The sequence below is a fragment of the Oenanthe melanoleuca genome, chromosome 9 (assembly GCF_029582105.1).
Source record: "Oenanthe melanoleuca isolate GR-GAL-2019-014 chromosome 9, OMel1.0, whole genome shotgun sequence".
NCBI classification, from domain to species: domain Eukaryota; kingdom Metazoa; phylum Chordata; class Aves; order Passeriformes; family Muscicapidae; genus Oenanthe; species Oenanthe melanoleuca.
The window spans coordinates 16,248,973-16,266,091 of record NC_079343.1 but is presented as its reverse complement, the minus strand read 5'-3'; the positions used below and the strand labels follow the sequence as shown (position 1 = coordinate 16,266,091).

General features: G+C 40.8%; 1 protein-coding gene across 3 annotated transcripts; it reads left to right on the top strand.

Annotated features, from left to right (window-relative positions):
• Nucleotides 1–2,595: 2,595 nt before the first annotated feature.
• LRRC31 (leucine rich repeat containing 31) lies at nucleotides 2,596–13,933 on the top strand. 3 transcript variants are annotated; one of them, XM_056498716.1, is made up of 10 exons: nucleotides 2,596–2,992; nucleotides 3,338–3,592; nucleotides 4,476–4,625; nucleotides 5,061–5,228; nucleotides 7,641–7,808; nucleotides 8,644–8,811; nucleotides 9,556–9,723; nucleotides 10,786–10,953; nucleotides 12,097–12,264; nucleotides 13,432–13,933. In XM_056498716.1, the coding sequence occupies exons 1-10, from the start codon at nucleotides 2,980–2,982 to the stop codon at nucleotides 13,749–13,751; spliced, it is 1,746 nt and encodes a 581-aa protein (XP_056354691.1). In that variant the 5' UTR covers nucleotides 2,596–2,979; the 3' UTR covers nucleotides 13,752–13,933. The 3 variants fall into 3 exon arrangements, with proteins under 3 accessions (XP_056354691.1, XP_056354693.1, XP_056354692.1); XM_056498718.1 differs by lacking the exon at nucleotides 8,644–8,811; XM_056498717.1 differs by lacking the exon at nucleotides 9,556–9,723.
• The last annotated feature ends 3,186 nt before the right edge of the window (nucleotides 13,934–17,119 follow it).

Here is a 17,119-nt window from a genome sequence, read left to right as displayed (position 1 = left end):
TTCCAGCCCCACCGATTTCTTGCTCCATGCAACTGCCCCCAACAAATTGGGCCAAGCAAGAGAATCCTGCAGAGGCAAAGCTGGGGAAGGGAACTGCCATGGAAGCAAACAAGGATCATAGTGTTATTAAATGCTGCAGGACTCAGATTATCAAAAATCTAGCAGATAAATATCCCAAATCATTACATTCTATATAAATATTTGGCAGAGTGCCTCCCTGATGTAACTGTGATTGTATGACAGCAAGGATGGATTAAGTCCAGTGTATTTAGACTCTGTATTATTTTAACCAGATGCTTGGGGGTTTGTTTTCCTTTAGTGGATAATAAGGGCCATCCAAAACAGAGTTGCTGATTTGCTTGGGTTTCATTGAAAGAGACACTACTAAAGGGAGAGGAAATCCCCAAAATGATACTCAGTGATTAAGCACATAGAATATAGGATTTCAGTGTTTGCAAATCCTTTTTTTCAAATGAACTTGTGGCACTAATCCTCTAATGGCATTATTTCTTTGGAATATATGCCGGATTAAGGAGTCACAATGAGGCAAAGTACAAAAATCCACATTAATCTCTCCCCAGTGGATGCTGTGTGGGTTGCAACTTAAACTATTTTGTTCCAAAATTGGTTCTGTTCCTAACCTTGCCCCAGGTCTAGACAGAGGGAGGTGTAGATATAAACAAGTGTGACACTGAGCACTCGGCAGATGGTCACAGGCCATTTAACTGGATAGAAAGGGGAAGGCGTCTATTATTTTTAAACTCCAAAAGCTAAGCCTGCCCTGTGCTGTCCATGACATGCTGCAGGAAGCAGACACGGGGCTCTGACAGGCAGGAGCAGGACACCTGTTCAGAAGTGTGGCAGGGAAAAGGACAGAGCAGCTAACAGGGCACGGCTGGGCCTGGCTGTCCTGATGTATCACATGTTCACAGCACAGCCTGGGCCTATTGCAAAGTGCTGCTCACGTTTACAGCTTAGTGCAGCCACCTCACTCTAGTCATCCTGCTTTTTTGGGGGCTAATCCTGTTGTTACCTCTTCCCTCATAGCTGATGTTAAAAAAGGTAAAGATTTGCTTTTTAGGAAGAGGAGACCAGGTTACTGTTTCCCTTCTTACTAGATTACAGGGATGCTGTCATAGTGCCCTGGGGTATTGTCACTGTCATTCAACAGCCTCAAGTGGTGAAAGAACAGCTGAATTGGCAGAACATCAACTGAAATACTGATGTCAGAGCATGTGAGTTAGCCCAGCCTAACCTCTGTAATTGGTGCTTAGCTTGCTTAAGGATTTCCCCATTTTCACAGGACAGAGATTGTCAAATATTCCTGTTCCATGTTCTCATTGAACTGCAGTGGGCATTGAGAAGTCTTGGGCCAGGAGAGCCCAGGACACCTTCACAGACATGGGTTGCTTGGTCTGTGTTTCATTCCCACTCACTCTGTTGTTAAGCACAAACAAAGAACTGTCAAATTCTGTTCTTTACCAACAAAAATGCTGGGATTTTCCATTGTCTGCATAGCTGAGATGCCTGGACACATGAATTAGCACAAATTCCTGATGTGTATATAGGTCTGTAGTGAGATGCTGATTTCAGAAACTGAGACAGGACAGCCATGCCTGGTGTTGGAAAACGCTAATAAAGCCAACTTGGAGATCCTTTCTGTTTGGGAAGAGAAGTGTGCCCTCCTTTCCTAGTGAAAAAGATGGTTGATCACAATGGTTTTGTGCATTTCTAGCTGCTGTACATGTTTCCCAGCATGGTACCTCTCATGGGCAAGTCGATTTTTCTGACGTTCACTTTGTTTTTCTTCTCCTCATCTTGCCCTGTTGACTCCTTGCTGCACCCCGTGCCTCATTCCATTCCACCCTGTCTGAATCCTTTGTCTAGATTCACACTGAGTCAAGCCTCTCCTCAGGCTGGTGTCTGCTCAGCTTCTTCCAAAGAAATTGTTGGTTTTGTTTACCAGCTTTATCATTCCCTACCAACATCACTCCAGTTTGCATATGTCTTTAGTGTATAGAGACCCGTGGATGGTCCCTTGTTCTTAAGGAAGTATAAATTATATTGCACCAGGTGTGGACAAAGGTGAGCAGGAAATGATAAGGGAAATGGAGAGTTTGCCACATGAGGGAAAAAGGGTTTGGCTGGTTTAGCCTGCAAAAGGGAAGACCTCATAGACTGGAAAAGATTATCAAGACTAAAGAGATTCAGTATAAATGGCCATGAGTATGATTAAGACAGACATTATGATGTTCACCATTGAGGAAATCAGACTTTAGGACAGATAGACAGACAAAAACAAGGTGTACTGGAGTTTGAAGTATTTATAAGGTGTGTCCAATGATTGCGTTGTAATATTGTATCATGGTGTTACCCAGAAGATGATTGTGACTTTTCCTCTTATGTCTCCTGTTGCCTTAAAATGATCAGGAGTGTCCGTCCTCCCTTTTTCTTTTGAGCTGTGCAACATCCAGCTGACAGCAGGGCTCTGCTCAGCCTCCAGCACCATTGCTGCCCAGTATGGACAAAAGGGGTGGGAAAACAAAGAGCTTTTCTTCAGGTACTCTTGTAATGTGATCTCTGCGGTGACTCAGCCTCTTCTAACAACAGCTGTCTCAGGGACATGCGGTAGTTTGGGAGCAGTAGCGAAGATTTTGCTGCCACTTCCTGATTTCTGCCTTGAGATCGGGTCTAAGCTGGGACATGATCGGAGCATTTAAACAGACTTCTCAGCCTCAGGAACGGCAGAGTTTGGGATAGAGTACAGAGGAATAGAGGCATCAGGAAAGAACCCACAAACTTGTGCAGAGCTGCTGCTGTCAAACTGATGAAAAGAGAAACTTGTGAGAGAAAATGCACGGAAAGTTCCTATAAAGGAGAGGAGTGAGGTTTTGTTTGCATGTCATGGCTCACCTATCCCACAAACCCTGAAAGTGCTGTAAAAACTGGAAAGTGTGAAAGAGATCCTCAGGTGTAGCCATGGAAAAGACAGGTATGTTCTTTGTTTAAAATAATGTCTCTTTACAGCAGGAAATCACAGCCAGGGAAAGCAGGATTGCTCTACAGCTCAGTAACTGTGCATGTACATCGATGTACATTGGTTTGTATAATTTTTGTATTTCTAAGGAATACAGCTATGACAACACATTAATGCCAGATTTTAGATACTGCCTCAGCTTTATGTAAGTGCTCTGCTCTTGACCACTTGTATCATCTCTATGATATATGGTTGGATGGAGGCAAAGGTGTCAAATTCTCAGTGCATCTGCCATCATGAAAAAAGGTAAGCAAGAGTAAGCATTATTAAATCTAATTCTGTCTGCTGATCCCATGAAAGATGACCAGAACTGCCAGGATAGACATGAAGAGGACAACCCAAAGAGTTCCCCATTTGACTTTGTTATAAAACAGTTCCAAGGAAAGAAGTGTGCTCCTGAAGAAAGCAAAGAGCAGCCTTCAGCCATCAAACAATTCTTCAAAAGTTTTGACATTGGGAACTCTGAGGGCAAGGACAGAAAGGAAGTTGAAGAAACAGAAGTAAACAATGCTGGAGCTGATGATCAGAGTGAAAAGCAAGATCTCTCTGGAGAAGGTAATGCTGGTACAATAATGAAACGTGTATATATTTTAATTTCATAGAAAATCAGCTGTTTTCTTGCTAGCCAAAATCCTCTATTTGCTCCTTCAGTTTATCCTCTAGCCAGGATTTACTTCTGATTGGAACATTATCGAGGATGTACCCTCTGATTTGGTAGGTGTTAAGCAAAGAGTTAGATCTGTGTTGCTGAGGAAGGGTAAAGCTTTTGGGTGACTTCTTTCTTGGTCTGCAATGTAAGAGTCAGTGCTGAAGTCAGCTCATTAGTTCCAGAGCTTATTTGGTTTCAGAGCCAAGCTTTGAGCAGTAGCTTGCCTTGTTGGGTTTAAGATGGGTCTCTGTCCTGCTGTCCTGCTAAAGCAGTCTGAACATAGCAGGAGCAGATGTTTCCTCTCACTTGGCACTGGGCAGGGGGAGGGGAAGAGAATGGGAATCTCTCATGGATGTTATTTTGTATACACAAAAATACTATTTACATCCACTCCAGAGAAAATGGAACTATTTTTCAAAAGGAGATGGAAGGTGAAGCTTAGAACCACATCCTTTGTCCTAAGGGGTCTGGGTCAGCTTGGAGAAATGATAAGAGGGCAGCCACTGAGGGTGGATTGCTATTTTCTGTATTTTTTTGCTTTGCAAAGCCCAGAAATGCAGGAACTACCTTACATAGATATTGTATAAAAATGCAGCAGGAGCTTTGTACTGATTTGATCTATAGTGATCTTATCAGTCAGGTTGTTGGTCCAAATTGATGAGAAATAGAGGCTGCTTTATTGACAGATTTAATTAATTTCCTGAAGTCTTCACCTGGCAGCCTCAGGCAGGTTTTACACCTTGTGTTTATTAGCAGAGGTAACCAGGGCCCTATTTCTTTGTTGTTCAGATGGACTTTCACATCTCACTTCTGAAACAGAGACATCATCTGGTGAGCAGAGATTTAACCAGTTCATGGAGAAACTGGGAAAGAAACCAAACAGCAAGAATCTGGATCTGAATAATTGTGCACTAAGTGCAACAGATGTAACAGAGCTGGGTAAATGCACATTTTATTCAACTAATCACTTCATGTATTTCTTTAATTTTTATTTACCTGTTCTATTATTCCCTCTCCTCTTTTCCCTTCCCTTTCTTTTTTGCAGTCCATATTAACATTTTATCTAATGGTCCCAGGTCCCTGAGAAATATTAATTTCTAAATTATATAAATTATGTAATATATAAAAATATAGAAATCACCCAGGTCTGTGAAGCAGATGAATGTCCTTACACTCAAGATATAGATAAGAAAAGTGAGGTACAAATTGTCATAATATATTACATGATATGTTATATGATAACATGATATGATATATGATAATTGTTATAATTCTGTACTGGTTGTAGAAAACATCTCAATATGAAGATGTATTGATATCCAGGGTGTGCAGAAACATGCAAACAGAAAAGCTTTTTCTTTTATTTCTTTATAGCTTCTTTACTGCCATTTCTCCCAGAGCTGGAAGAGATCAGCCTGTCCTGGAATGGTTGTGTTGGAGGGACTTTGAAAGCTCTCACTGTCCATCTTCATCATGTGAACCTGTTAAAAGTCCTCCGACTTAACAACTGCAGGCTGACAGCTGAGGATGTCATCTCCTTAGGTACAGGATTTCATTTACATTTACTTCCAGACAGCTTGGAGCTGATGTAGTCCATCTCATCTCTTCCTACATCCTACTCCTGCTGCTTCCACACTGGGCAAAGAGAACTCCTGCTGTGAAATAGTAGAAACCTGGGCTTATGGGTGACCTTACACCTTTAGGTAGCTCTGCAAAGTTCATTCCTCCAGGTGTGAAGCTTTCACCCTCAGAAGGGAAGATAATCCAGTCATATTTGCAGGAAAGAATAGTTTTTATTTGGATTACAATTTTTTGCCTAGAAGCAGAGTCAATCACAATAGGGTCAGCTTAGGTGTTGGAGCTGCAGGACAGGTGAGTGCTTGTCATGAAAATCCCAATAGTCTTTTGGAAGAAGACTTAAAACCAGAAGTGCTGCCTCAGAGCTTTATGACTTGGTGTTTTTTCAAGTTCATTCCTCTGCTTGCTTCTTTGCTTAGAGTGTCTGCACCTTGCTTTCTGTAAAGCATGAGATGTAAATCTTTTTAGGTGCTGTTGCACACTCAGGTTCTGGCACAGAGTCACCTCTGGGCCTCGAGTTTACTCTGGAGTGGATCTATGGTTTACATTTAAAAGAAGGGCGAACACCATCAATTAGGGATTATAAAAGTTACTGCTTAGTTTTTAAGTTCTAAATGCTGGGATTTGTTTATGTCATTCATATTCAAGCTTTTTCTAGGAAAGGTTCAGAAATAAGATGACATATATGGTGGTAGATCAAAAGTGAGTCATGCAATCTCTTGGGGAGGAAATAAGCATCTCTACAACAGCTGGTGAAAATAACTGCTCTGTTTCTGATGAGTGTGAAATCTGTATTTAATTTTCTAATATTTTTTCAAATGTATTTCATTCTTTTTCAAACCCTTCTCATAGATTTGGGTTTTTTTCTCCTCTGAATTTTGCTGGTTATTTTTCCAATTGATTTATTCTACCAGGTTCTTCAGTGCTGTTTCCTTCCCAGTTCGGTTCAGCTTCTGCTGGGGCAGACACAAAATTGATCAGAGAACTTGAATTTCCAGTCAAAATGTGATACCCTTGACACGTGGAATAGCAACAGTCAGTTTGCATTGATTTTGCCTGTGATTTTGAAAACAACTTGTGTATTTAGGCCAATCCTGGCTGCGTGACCTTGTCCACATCTCTCTGCAGAAATGTGGCCTCTTGTGTACTCAGCACATCCTGCTTAAAAATCAATGTCTGAAATATAACCATAATATCAAGCTATTCTATGTGGTTGCTCAGAGCTTGACTGTGAGATGTGATAGGAAACCATTCCTGGAGTTATATTCCTTTATTTATCTTCTGGGAGGAAAGTGTGTCTGGAAATCTATAGTTCACATGTCAAACAGAAACAGGCTATGCTGCACTTCTCAACTGTAGAGCATTGCTCAGTATTCAACACTGAGGCAATAATTTAAAATAAATGCAAAAGTAAAAACTAAGACATGTCCTTTCCTCGCAAATCTGAATATTCACTTATGGAAATAATTATTTTTCTATTATAAATCTTTTGTGAAAAATTAATTATGAAAACCACACAGACATGAAAGGATGTTACTATAAAAATACAATTCTCAATTATTAGACTTTAGATCAAAAAATTGTGTGACACTTTGAAATTGCTTTTGTATATGGTCTAATTAATTGATCTTTCTGGGGAATGAGTTTATGCAAATATGCTCTGCCTCCCTCCTCTACAAAGGAAGTTAGGAAACTGGATTTTACAGTGGGATGTTAGTATTTCAAGTAAGCAGTAACACAGTTCACATTGCCAGGTGTGTCAAGTCTTGAAAAGGCTGATTTTTCTGAGTGTAGTAAGAGTCAGTTCTGTCTGCCTTGAAATCATGGGAAAGTTAATTTGAATCAAAACAATGCTCATCTTGGTTTCTTATGACGTGAGTCAGAAATTCCTGTCAGAAATGAAACTTGCATGTTTGAGAAACAGTTGTGAGAAGAATTCTTTCATTCCCTCCAAAATGACCTGTGGACACAGGACAGAGGATGTTGGAAATTTGCCAAATAAAACAGAGTAAAACTCTACAGGACAGTAAATTCAGACTTGTCACTTGTATTGATTTCCCTTTAGACTGGACTTCCTGGTCCCAGCATGAGCCAAACTGCCTGATGAGGGTTTGGGAACCTGAATAAATTTCAGGTTTGTGTGCACTGTGACAGTGACTTGTGATCTATGTTGCTCCTTAGACAATGTGAGATTTTATACAACATTGCTGCAAAAGCAATAATTCATTTATTTAACAATTTTCCTGGCAAGACATTCATCATAAAGTAATTTGAGTATTAAGTAGCTAACCTTCCTCTTTAATATATTTCAAGCCTGTATTTTTGTTTGCACTGAAATTGATACCCAGAATGAATCATTCTTGACTTCTGTTGCAGGTGAGGCATTTGAAATTGTTTCTCAGCTTGAAGAACTGGATTTATCATGGAACAGTAACATAGGTGGAAAACTATCACTGCTGACAAAAAAACTTCAGGAAGGATGCAAATTAAAATGTCTGAAAATTACAGACTGTAACCTGACAGCAAAGGATGGAGAATCCCTTGGTACGTGTGTCCATCGAGCTGGACTGAGACTGGCTTCACAAAAATTGGACTTATTTGGCTTAGATAATGGCTGTATTGGGCTCAATATCAGTGAAAAGTTAATTTATTTCAAGCTCTGCATTATAACAGTATTTATGATGTGGGGATTTAATGCACTTTCTTCCAAAGAAGAAAGTTTTTCTCTGTAATCATGAGGGAAAGTTGAGAAGACCTAAGTCTGACTGACTCAGTGGTCCAGGATTTCTGGATCCTTTGAGACCTTCAGCAAAAAATGTGTGCCAGAATTTCCAACACTAATTGCTTAAAATTAAGCAGCTGAATATGTAATTAGCCATGGGATTGGAAAGAAGGTCTGAGAATTGTGAATTTAACCTGAGTTGGTAACCACTGACCAATCTTCCCTTCTGTCCTCTCACCATAGCAGCTGGATCCTGTGTGGTCTTTTTATCTCATTGTCCATTTTGGAAGGTGTTTGCTCAGAAAAGAGAAGCTCCATGGCTCTCATCTGCACTGCAGGAGCCCCATATGTAACAGACATTCCTATATATTTTCATTAGAAAATTTTCTTTCCCTTTGTATTTCTGCTTTTTATTCCTCTGTATTTTTCTAACAGTCCTTGTATTTTTTCACTTTTATATATATTTTTCACAGATTTTCTTGATTCCTATCCAATATTTATTTTACTATGTTGTTTAGGTAGAACAGGAACTTAGCAAGACTAAACCACACTGACAGGCAAACCCTGACCATGTCTTCCTGTTTATCATGGTGCTGTACTTTTCTAGACAAATACCAATTCTAGTTTTCTTTTATTTTCTTTTTTTTTTTTCCCCAGCTGAACTTCTAAATGTGACCCCAAACCTCGAAGTATTAGATCTCTCTATCAACAAAAACATTGGCTGCAGCATGAAGGTTATTGCTCAGGATCTGAAAAATGTGCCAGGCTTGAAAGAGTTAAACTTGCACATGTGTGGATTAAAGCAAGACAGCCTCCAGGGCTTAGGTTAGACTTTATGTTCAGAAAACTTTCATTCCAAATAAATTGTACATCTGAAAACCATTTAGGAAAGGCAATGAGGTGGGATTTTGCTGAGGGTTTGGCAGTATTAATGGACAATCATTATTTTCTGTTTGAGGATTGGTAAAAGACTACAGGGCCTTTCAGCAGGAGCTGAATTTATCTACCCTGAGCTCAAGCTTGTGGAAGTCAGTGGAGAGAGTCACCCTCCACATCATTTATCTGAGACACATCTCAGGGCTGTGGCTCTCTGGATGTGCTTCCTCTTTCCCCAGACAGAACCTAGACAAGGACACAGACAGACCAGCTAACTTTTAACAAGTTAATCCTGTTTTCCAAAGGAAACCCAAATTCACCATTATCAGTTAAAGAGTGTCCAGTGAAGCCACATGAAATGGGCTTGTTATCTGTGTCTCTCCCTAGTGGAGGTGGCAAAACAACAGGCATTAATGAGCACATCCAGCAGTAATTCCTGCAAAAGGCTGAGGATTGACTGGATGATGAGCTGGCCTCACCTTCACCTGCTCTCCCAGAGAAGAATGGAGCTGCATGCACAGGGAGGCTTTGCTGCATTACTGTGTGTCTGCTGTGATTATACACTGAAGCTTAGCCAGGAGCTTTGCCTGCAATACCTTGTGCAAACTTTGACATTGGAGTAAATAGATGCCAAAGCCCTGACCTGGGCTGTTGTGGCAGCCAGTGACCAGCTTGTTCCCTTTTCCATTTCAGACACTGCTTTACAGCACCTTGCAGAGCTAAGGAAATTAGACATCTCGTGTAACAGAGAGATTGGTGGTGGCTTTAAAGCCTCAACAGCTCATTTGGCCAGCTTGAAAAATCTGGAAGTCCTTGATCTTCACCAGTGCTGTGTCACAGAAGAGGACATGACTGTTTTGTGTAAGGATACATTGAGGAAATTCATTAAGGATCTCAGTTTTGCCTTCTGAAAATATCTCAAAGACATAGAAGATTCTACCTGGCAGAAGAGCTGATTTCAGTACTTTTTTCATTAGGCAGCTCTGAAAATGCAGCGTGGGGGAGAGCTTTCTTGATCAATATGGAATGTTTTTTTTTGCTGAACCAGAGGAAATCTCAGAGTGTCTGATCCCATGTGGAACTAAGGACCTGAATCTGCTGTGATTCAGACCCACAATGGGAATGTGGGAACTCTCACCAAGCACTGCTTTTTTTTTGATAATCAATAATTTAGCAAATATCTAGGGACAGTTCCCCCAGTGGTATAAGTTGGATGGATCCATAGTGGGTATGTGCATGGAAATACAACTGCCTAAAACTCCCTTGGTGATCTGCACACTGAGTAGAGGGTGATTTTAGGAGATCTTGCATTGCTGCTGCTGTGTGCTTTCTCCAGGTTGAATTGATGCAGCTATAAACACTACTGTGAAGAAAAAGGCATTTCTCAATCAATTTGTGAGAGGGTTTATTTTTCTCTCTCTGTTATCTTAACTTTGTTTTTACTCTTAACAGCAACAAAAAATTCCATGACTCAAAGCCGATACTGCCCACATCCTATTTTCCATGACAAAGAAGATGACTTGAAGATGATGATGGAGCTTTAGGGAATATTCAGTATTAGCAATATCAACCATGATTTCTTTTTAATTTATTTTATAATAGAGAATAATAACATTAAGACAAAGAAGTTTCAGTCAGCAATGAAGCATTTGGAAATTCTCTACTTCACTGAGAAAATTTCCAGGAAGCTATGTTCTCACAAGCTTCCACATAGTATGGAATACTTAGCTTCTGAAACAGTTTTACTGAAAATGACAGGGCTATTTATGACCTAAAACATTACTCACCATGAACTTGTGTGTAAAAACTTGGCCTTGACTTTTGGATTGATTTATAAAGACAAGAAATTATGTCAGGCAAATATACAACTACACATTTTTTATGGATCAGTGACTGTCTAATAAATATTTCATGTTTTTGTAGCCCAGGTGATACCTTTACTCTCCAGTCTTCAAGAGCTGAATTTATCCTCGAATAAAAATGTAGGACTCTCATCAGATCCTCTTCTGGGCAGGCTCAGGTTTTTACCAAAGCTGAAATCTGTGACCATCAGCAACTGTGGCTTAGGTGAAGAGTCCCTGTCGTCACTAGGTAGGAATGTTTCTTTAAAATGTGCCCATTCTCTGTGTCCTTGTTGGACAAAGCATTCCCTTCTCCTTTGGCTGAACTCCAAGGATCATGGTTACTTTATACCTCAGGTCCTGAATGAAAAAGCCTGTGATGAAACCAGTGCTTTGTGGAACCAGGCTGCAAGGGAAGAGAATTGTATGACTTGTCTACTATGCCTGGGGAGATGAAGTCCTTTGCCTGATAGTGAGCTTTTATATACTCCTTAATTTTTGCAGAAAAAAGAAAAACATGATTTTGTGTTATGCTGTAATCATAGCCTGGATGTTACACTTCACTCAGTAGGGCAAAATTTTGACTAAGGGTTTTTCACCTCACTGCAGGTGAAAATTTCAGTAGAAACTTTCTGGGGTAGAGTTCAGCATGGAGCAATGGAGGAAATGACTGCAGTGGTGGAAAAGATATTGCACAGCCCTGAAGAAAACTCCAGTCTAACACAGGATATGTAAATTCAGCCTCTTTTGCCTACTTATTGCAAATCTCTGTGGATTAGTGGCCTTTGATAGGTGTTCCATATGGCACATGAAATCTTAATACAGAGGGATCTCTCAGTTACTGTCTTGTGCACTTATATTTTGTACTGTTTACTTGTGACATTAAACCTGGAGTAAGACTTGACTGCCTCCAGCAGAAGCAGTAGCAAGCTAAGCTGGTCAGAGGTCCTTGCAGAAAGAGTATTATGTTTATATCACTACAGTTATGTAAGAGTGACACCGTGGAAATCAGAGCTGCCAAAAGATACAGAGCATCTCAAGTAGTGAGTTCAAAACAACAACAACAACAACAACAACAACAAAATGGTCTTTAAATTGATGTAAAATGGTTTAAAAGCAAGCTATTAAATTAAATTAATTCAGTGTGACAAGGCCAAGGCAGTAATGTGGCTAGAAAGATAAAAACTCCTCTCCATAGAGTCCTGATAGATTCTATAGGCAGAGCCTTCTCATTTTCTTTTGCTTGACTTTTATTGGGATAAAAGAATTCATTCTAAGCACAAGCAATCAGGCTGTTTGGATCCTCCTTACAGGTGAATTGCAGGTGAGGTGTCTGTTGAGGCCATGTTGTTTTCTCTTAGTAAGCAGAAGTTGCTGGTCTTAATCTTTTCAGCTGAGGCTGCCCTTCACCTTCCTGAACTGGAGATATTAGACCTTTCTTGGAATAAGTGCGTTGGTGGGAACCTAAAGCTGCTTTTGGGAGCACTAAAGCTTGCAACGGAGATTCAAGTGTTTAGACTGAGCAGCTGTAACCTGGTGGCTGAAGATTTGGCACTTCTAAGTAAGTATAACATGGTATTTACTAGCACTCAAGGAGTCAGGGCATTCAGACCACAATTCAGAAGGGGTTTGTTCCATGGAAGCAAGTTTTTGCATAAATCCATGAGCATATTTTTGTAAAAATCAGATGTCAACATGGAAAATACAGGAGTATTTTTCCCACAAAGGGCTTTCATTTTTCTGTGTGTCCTGGACATGCCCAGTGGAAAAGATGAAAAGGCTGAAATGCAAAGAATCTAAGCACTTTTATATATTAATAAGAATTAAAAAAATAATTTAGAAAATGTAGGGTTTTCATCTGTTTTTTATATCAAATATTAAAGCTGCCTCTGAGGAGTTTTGTTTTGCTTGGATGCTGTTTCACAGCTCAGTACTGTAGAGAAAATGTCTGTGCTGACAGCCAGGAATACAGGCACTACCAGCTCCCAAACCATTGGGTGGGTTTCTGGAGTCAGACTACTGGGGGAGTCTTAAAACAGAAATGTTTTTACCCATCTCTTAGCAGCTGCTAAGAAATACTGGAAAATGGGAACCTGATAAAGGAATAAATTCTAGGATCCTTTTAAAAACTTGCTAATTTTATGCTCCTCCTTGTGATTCTGTGGGCCTCACTCAGGGGTTTGAGTGTCTGACATTGGCAATAGCTGTGTGACAGCTGTAAGCCCTGGAATGTGAAATCTGTTGAGGTGAAGTCCAAATACTTTTGGCTTTAAAAACCATCACCCTTGATGGATGTCTCCTTTGCCAATCATGTTAAGGACTCCTTTAGGGTATATTTGGCCCTCCCACAGTGAGATGTGGCTGTTGTAGTCAGTCATGCAGCCTCACCTAGTTTTGCTTTCCTCTTTCTAAATCTCCCTGTAAAGCCTGTCTGCCTCTTGATCTAACCTCCTTCCAACTGACTCCAAGGTTGCCACACACTTTTAACCTTTTAACTCAATACTTTGGTCCTTTTGAACTGCCTGTGCTTTAAGTGTTGCAAACTCCTTCAGCTGTTATAAAGCTGTCTTTCTGAGATCAGCACCAAGTGGTTTTATGTTGCTGAAGAGTTAAATCTTGCTGTTTGACTGCTGAAATGAGGTATTAAAATACCATTCTCCTCTCTGAGAAGCTTTTAAAGCAGTTATCAGGATTTATTAGTTATGTTTGTGTCTGTCATCTCTTGCAGCATCCCTGAGGCAAGATGGCCATTTAACCAGGTTGCAGAAGCTGGATTTGAGTTACAATAACAACATCTCTGATGAAGGCTGGGCTGTTTTCTGCCAAGGTTTAGGAGCATTCAAGGAACTCTCAGAGCTGGATGTGAGCCTCCGGCCGTCGTCCTGCCGGGACTGTGGGCCATGGTTCAGGGAGCTGTTGGCAGCACTGACACAGCTGCCAGCCTTGGCTGAGCTGGGCATGCAAAGATGGACCCTTTCAGAGTCCCAGAGGAAACAAATGGAAGGCTTTAATCAAGACAACAAAAGAAACATTCGTTTTGACTGTTGATGAAATTTGGAGGTGTCGGGAAGGCCTTTTGGGAGCAGCACATGAACCAAGCATTATGTGTCTCTGACTTAGAAGACTGCAGTTTTTAATAATCTCTGAAATAGTTTCAGTTATAGGAAACTGTTATTTGACATTCTGCACCATAGATCATTCCATTTAATAACATTCTTTCAGATTCTCTGGGCCATGCTTACACTACTTAATCTTCATGCTGTGAATACTGCCAAGGCCACTGCCCACAGAGCAGGGCTGGAGTCAGAGGGACATGCTGCAGCTTTGGCCATGGAGGGAGGGGCTGGGGTTTGTGTTATTGCAGGTGGGGGGCAGTGTGAATGTGGCCTCAGAAAATACCTCTTATGTGAAAATACTTGAAACCTCCATATTTTAAATTTTAGTTTCTTCTCCCTCCAAACTTTTGTCTCTTTGTGAATTAATTAAATCATAACTGTGAGATTTGGCATCCATCCCAACAACTGAACATTATAGATTAGTTCAGGAAGGAGAATGCTGGTCTGCCTCTGCTCTGGCTCTTGATGCCCTCTCAGTGTAGATGAGTTCTGTGTAGAGAACCAGCATAAAATCAAGGTAAGAAACACTTAATTGGTGTCTTTGCAAATCTCAAGGGCAAGGAAAAAATCTATGGTACATTGAGTCAGAGATATGTCCTGCTACTTTAACAAGAATTTTGGATACAGAGCAATCAATGAGTGCTAAATTCTGGCACAGTCACTTGTGTCATGGAGCATGTTAACCCACACGTGATCTCCAAGACTGCAGTGGGATTATTCATTGGTAAGGTATTTTAGGAAGTAAAGATATTAGATCTGCCCACTGAGTGAGGAGTCTTAGAGAAATCCTGAGGCAGCTTGAGGGATAAAGTACTGCTCAATTAGCTCTGAGGATCTCTACATGCTGCAGCAATCTCCTGGAGGAGAGGCACAACAGGATCATTCAGTGGCACTTTCCTGACTTGCTAAGGCAAGTTCTCCCCTGCAGATGCTGATCAATATTCAGCTGTCAGTCCATGCAACCCTTCCAACATCAGCTTTTGCCTATTCAGGGCTATAACCAGCAGCTGGCTGTGCTGTGCTGATACCTATTGATCATTTAATCCATGATTTCATGTGAAAGTCACTCTGGACTTCCTGGTTCCATTTTCAGTTCCACTTGAAAAGTGCACTTGGCTCCCCCAGCTCTGAGAAATGTGAGTTGAACTGGAGGCTCTCAGTCAGGGGCAGCAGGGAATTGCTGTGGGGGATCCTAAACCTCTGAAATAAAGCAAAGAGCCCCTGCTTGGTTTCGAGCTAACAAGACAGATTTTCAAGCAGTGACTTAAGCCAGGACAGTTGTTCTAATGAGGAAACACCATCCTGTCTGTTCAACAGCATTACACCAAACTGTTCTCTTTATCACTTGTCTTCATGTGATTTTCTTTCTCAAATCCACCTTTGATCCAACTGGGAAATTGGTCTTTTATCTGTTCTGTGAGAATTTCTCTGAATTAATCCTTTCCCACTTGAACCTCTCTCTCCAGTTTGCCTTTAATGTCCATTTTCTATTGAAATCTTCCTAACTGAACTCAACTTCAGTGTTGGGGTTTCTTGTTCTTTAATAGCTGGATTCCTCAATTTCAGCTCCAGAGCACAGGACAAACCCAGTGCTGGCAAACTCTCCTCTGCTCCTGAGCCCCCTTTGCCCTCTCATTATTCTGTCATGCCAGCTGTGCCACTAAAAAAGCTTTTGTTCCTTTCATCACCTCTAATAAATGTCCTGTCAATCTGCCAATCTACCCAGAAATCGCTCTTCCAATGATTTCCTCCTTGGCAGGTTCTGATTCATCCTTCTCTCTGTTCCTCTTTGCCTTCACTTAGGGTGAAAAAATTTCATTAGACATTTCCAAACAATCCAAACAGCCTCAGTTACCCAGTGAAATGGAAAATCAGAACAGAGACGTCCTACTTTGCTGCAGTCCCAGCTCTCTCCTGCCAGTGAGCATATTAATGAGATTTCAGTATCAATCAAGAGCCAAACAGAAATGAGTTCCATACCCTGGATACACATTCAGAGAGCACTACCTGGAGATGGAGCTGTGGGAAGAGCTGGTCTCAGAGACCCTGCCCTCATCACCCCCTTCAGGATGTACCACCTTCCCTGAGGTAAGAGGAGGGAGAGCAGGACTGCAGCTCTGACCAGCCAGTTAAATTAAACAGAGAGTTCTGCTCCCACCCACTCTGCATTTTGAACCTGCACAGTGGCTGGCCCCAGTCCAGCTTGATGCTCTATGTACACTCCAAATAAAACTTAAGGGGTAGCTGAGCAACACAGAATAAAAACTAGACAAGGACATTGTGTGTCTGGGACAAACAGCTGTCTGCCTGTCAAGTGCTGTGGAAAGACATGGATGCACATCAATTTGGCATGCAAGAATTCAGCAATATTATGTTTGTCATGGTTCTTTTTAATAACAAAGGTGTTACGATGTGTCAGAACCAGAACCATGGCAGAAATTGCATACTGCAGACCCACTGTGTATGACTGCCTGTCATACACAGGCACATCCCAAACTGTCACCAAGCCATCTCAGAGATGAGCAGTACCACTAAGGAAGTGACAGCTTGCAGTCATTCAAAGTGCTGTAAGTACAGATTGTCAAAACACCAGTGAACAGTTTTGCAAAAGTGTGGAGATACTTTCAAACAGCTTTTTACACCTCTGTAAGACAGGATGGTAATGCAGATCCTGGTAGAAGTGCATGTTCTGCCTGTCTCTGAAAGACAGCATGAGTTTTAAACTCTGAGCTTTGATATTATTCCTGTTCTGACAGTTCTGGTCTGATACTGCCCCATGTACCTGAAGAGATTAAGAGTCCCTTCAGTCCTGCATTTGGGAGCAGATGAAGTCCATGGAATTTCCATGGTGCAGCAGAATAAGGTCTCACCCATTCTATTGCTCCTGCCTGCAATTTGCTTATGTCTTCTGGCAGACATTTAATTCCTTTGTGTTGTCCCACCTATAATCTTTCTAATGACTCCAGGAGAAAGATCTCCTTTGCAAAGATACTGAATTTATTTTCAGAAAGGCTAAGGGATTTAAAATTTTAAGTTCCTTCACCTCCACAGATATCTAGACACAGTCATTAAAAAGATATATTATATCAATTAAATAGAAATCTTTGGGATTTGTTTTTAGGGAAGAAAATTCCATGGAGCTACATTACTCTTGATAGATGAACACAGAATATTCTGCTCATTAATGTCACATTATACCTCACAGTATGGTGGAAATTTTGGCAAAGACTTCTATGTTGTTTCCTGTGCTGGAAAGGTTTCTTATGGGTTTCATTTTATTTCTTAGCAGAAACATTAGTC

Bases quoted from the DNA above. Each gene is read 5' to 3' on its own strand.
- LRRC31 (XM_056498716.1), top strand. The intron at 4,626-5,060 runs GTAAATGCACAT...ATTTCTTTATAG, and splicing joins AACAGATGTAACAGAGCTGG to CTTCTTTACTGCCATTTCTC. The intron at 10,954-12,096 runs GTAGGAATGTTT...TAATCTTTTCAG, and splicing joins AGAGTCCCTGTCGTCACTAG to CTGAGGCTGCCCTTCACCTT.